This window comes from Benincasa hispida, chromosome 12 (assembly GCF_027475165.1).
Source record: "Benincasa hispida cultivar pf3 chromosome 12, pf3_genome.v1.1, whole genome shotgun sequence".
Lineage (NCBI taxonomy): Eukaryota > Viridiplantae > Streptophyta > Magnoliopsida > Cucurbitales > Cucurbitaceae > Benincasa > Benincasa hispida.
Window position 1 is genome coordinate 32928852 of NC_143489.1, and position 3813 is coordinate 32932664.

At 31.1% G+C, this 3813-nt stretch overlaps 1 protein-coding gene across 1 annotated transcript; it reads right to left on the reverse strand.

Annotated features, from left to right (window-relative positions):
• Positions 1-875: 875 nt before the first annotated feature.
• LOC120068485 (F-box protein At2g26160-like) lies at positions 876-2765 on the reverse strand. Its single transcript, XM_039020270.2, has 2 exons — positions 1328-2765; positions 876-1207 (listed from the first exon to the last, which is right to left on the reverse strand). Exons 1-2 carry the CDS (start codon positions 2558-2560, stop codon positions 1166-1168), a joined length of 1275 nt encoding a protein of 424 aa, XP_038876198.1. The 5' UTR covers positions 2561-2765; the 3' UTR covers positions 876-1165.
• Between the last annotated feature and the right edge of the window lie 1048 nt (positions 2766-3813).

A 3813-nucleotide genomic window follows, 5' to 3' on the forward strand; every position in this document is an offset into this window, starting at 1 on the left:
AGTTTTTATAAACTTAATTTTCAAGAATTGAGATCCTAATATCAAATAACTTCGAAACGAAACTTTAACCTTTTTCTTTTCTTATTTGAGATGTTTCTCGGGGTAGAATTTTACATCATCTTTGAACAATCCACTACACTAGTCCACACGGATGGAATCGTTCTCTCTTATACCTAACCACCTTTCACTCAAAAACCTTACCTATAGTATACACTTGATAAGTTCAAACTATATTTTATTTCTCAATTAGATTACACGATTTGATTACAAATTTCAAAGTGGACCCCACATCTCATTAAGATTATAGAAAGTAAATAAATAACAACAAAAATAATCAATTGGCACTCACTTTTTATGAGTTATTTCATAGATCTAAAATTTTGAATTATTTCTAACGATTTTGTGTCCCAATTCTAGGAAATCTTTCAAAATTATTCTTGGAATATATATTTTAAAATTTTAAAATTTTAAATAAAATTTCGATGGCCAAATTATTCTAGAAATCATTTAAAACAATAATTTGGATCTTGCAAATATTCTAGGAAATCATTTAATATTCCAATGAATTTATAGGTAGTTTTACTTTTGATGCTAGGTCACGTCACCCGTTAAAAAGTAATCCATTAATGATAAAATTTGTATGAAGATTATATAAAATATGTCATAATATCAATTCCGTCTTCGTCTTAGCTAACTCAATTTCTAACTATTACCAAGGTAAAAAAAATAGCAATATATTGGTACATCCCCATATTTATAATTTTCACTCTTATGACATACAAAATAATAATAATAATAATAATAAAATATTTTAAATTAGAGGTAGGAAGAATTTCGACAAATTATAATTAAACAACTTAATAAGATACACAACATATAAAGCACGAACAATTCGTGACAATTTATTATTAAATAATTTAATGGACACACAAGAGATAAAGTCGAGATGCATTTATTTAACTATTTTTCTTTTAAGAAAAATAGAGGTATTTTTAAACAAAGGGGGAAAGCTGATGGTATTTTACAGAGTTCCAAATTGGCAGTTCCAATAAAACAATAAAAAAAGTTCATGAACATGAGAAACCCTGAACCAATCAGTATGATTCAATCTGTATTCCCATGAAAAAGGTAACAGAAATAAGAACATTGGTCCAATTTTCCACTGCTAATTTTCATGGCGATGTGAAGAACCAATAAACAAGATGTCCTGCAACAATGATTAAGATCATCGAACAGAAGAAATAAGTTGAAACCCAAATTAATGAAATTGAAATCCCAGTTTGATCAAACAATGCTCAAGAAACCCAGATTTCATATTCATACGTACCTTCAATGGAGGAAGAGATTTTGAGAGCCAAATCGGCGGCGGGTTGAAGATCCCGATTCGTCCAGGATAACCCAATATATTTCCGATCCTTCTTCCTTCAAGATCAAACACACGACTCATACTTCTTTTAGAGAATTCATCGTCGTTCACATCCGTATAGTAAATGCAGTTCTCTTTACATCCTTCAAACTCCGATGCTTCAATTGAAAAACAACAATCGGTCCCCAATATAATCGATCGATTTCTCAAGTTCTTCAGCTCTACCCATGTCCCCCATTCTTGATCCAGCTTATAAGCTTTGAAATCGACTGCTTTTGGTAACGAATCGTAAGACGGCCGTCGGACTGGAATCGCGAAAGGATGTGGTTGTGCGTCGTCAACGGCGGGGACTGGGTGTTGAAACTGACGCTCTTTGTCGAGGAACCGATCGATTACTAGAAGTTCGCCGCCGCACTCTACTAAGTGCTTCTGGTGGCCGAGACCGATCAGAGGAGGAGAAAATTGTACTAATCGCATCGATGAATCGATCCAGAAAACAGTTCCCCATCTATCGACTGTGTAGTACTGGTGATTGTAGATAATTACATCGTCGTAGTGGAAATTTTGTTCGTCGATTAGAGTCCATTTCTCGTCGTCAGATCTGGCAAACCCTAACCTCCCGTCCTCAAATACTGCTATTACGGTACAATCTTTAACATCCGGTGCGGTGGAATTTGGGAATACAACGATTTTAGGGATTCCAGGAACAAAGGGGGTATCGGTGTACTTGAGCGAATAGGATATGGCTAATTCGTCGATTCGAAGATCCAGTAAGTTCAATTCATTGTGTTCTTCCGAAAGATCTTCCATGTTGTATCGGATTTGGCGCTTGGACAGAGGATGAAGAAACCGCATCTTACCTAGCTCCGATTTCTCAAGCTTCACCAGACGGCCGTTCCGGCGAGGGGAAGACGAAGAAGAAACGCTAGGGCTTGGTTCATGGTCGAGAGGAGCGAGGCGATAGAGTGTGGTTTGGGAGAGGAATGCATCGACTAAGAGACTTGCAGTGATGAATGGGGAAGGAAATCGAAGACGAAGAGCAGGAGATGTTTGGGGGAAAGGAGAAATAGAGGACCGCCATGATCGGCAAACGCTGCGAAATCGGACGACGTCGATGTAGTTATGGAGGTATCTTCCGACTGCTGACCAGATCTCCGGCGGGAGTTCCGACCACCGGACTCCGTCGTCGTCCATTTTTAATTCGTGAAAGGAAATTGACTTGACGACAATCTTGTGTCCATAGAATCTCTGATTAATAGATAAAAAATAAATAAATAAATAAATAGATTAATTCAATGATGGAAATTGGGATAGTGTAGTCTCTTTTATTTCTTTTAAAAATATATTTTATAATATAATATTCGAAAAACTCATTATTATATATATATTGAAAAGGCTCTTTGGACCGTTTAATTCATGGGAATAAGAAGTGGGAATAAGAAATAATATTTTATCACATTTTTCTTATAAGTTTTCAATTTTGGGAATGGAAATATTTTAATACAAGACATTTCATATTGCAACATATGAGGTTTTTCATGACTAGCTATATAGATGGTTTTTTTTTTCTCTTACTTTTTATCTTTCCATTTTATTTGTTTTACTCATTTCTTGATATTTTTTAATTTATTCAATTTTTTATAAATATATTTAAATTAAATTTATAATTGACACATATAATTAATTTTATTAGTAACAATGTTAATATAATAATTTATTATGTTATTATGAATTAATATGAAAACCATAATCCTTTAAAAATTATATGTATAACCATAACAATATTTCTTTAAATCACTTTTTATTGGTAATATATATTGACATCATAAGTTAATTTTTTTCAATTAAACAATCTTGTACATTTGTAGTTCTAGTTTTAATCTATAATTATGGTTGTTTTTAAAATTAAAAACATTGTTTGATGATTTAAAATCAATTAATTTATATTAACTTCTTTTATATATACATAAGACTTATAATCAATATTAAAAAATTAGCTACTTAACTCTTAAATTAACAAAAGTAAAGAAAAAAAAAGAAAGAAATAAAATAGATATTTAAATTAATTACCAATTTTTTTTAATAAAAAAATTGATAATATAAATTTGCAATATAAAAGATTTAATTGATAATAAATATATCAAATGAGAGGAGAGTTGGTAAATTTTAAATTTTAATGGCTTAAAATTAATTTAATAATTCGATGTAATAAAAATAAATTAACAAACAAAAATTAATTATTGAAAGTAATTTTGATTAATTTTATACTTTATAATTGCATAAAATATAACACATTCCAAGACATTCTATTCTTATTCCCATATGTAACCAAACACACCGATCTTTGATTTCTAGCCATCTTATTTCTATACAAAATCTTGAACCAAACGACCTCTTAAGTCTATTTTATGGAAAAATAACTCTTGAAGTCTCAAAATATAATATTT

What these genes read in the sequence shown, in the direction of transcription:
- LOC120068485 (XM_039020270.2), bottom strand. Translation starts at nt 2,560, where the DNA reads ATGGACGACGACGGAGTCCGGTGGTCGGAACTCCCGCCGGAGATCTGG. An exon ending in AATCTCTTCCTCCATTGAAG is followed by an intron (nt 1,208 to 1,327) that starts GTACGTATGAAT and finishes TCATTGTTGCAG; the next exon opens with GACATCTTGTTTATTGGTTC.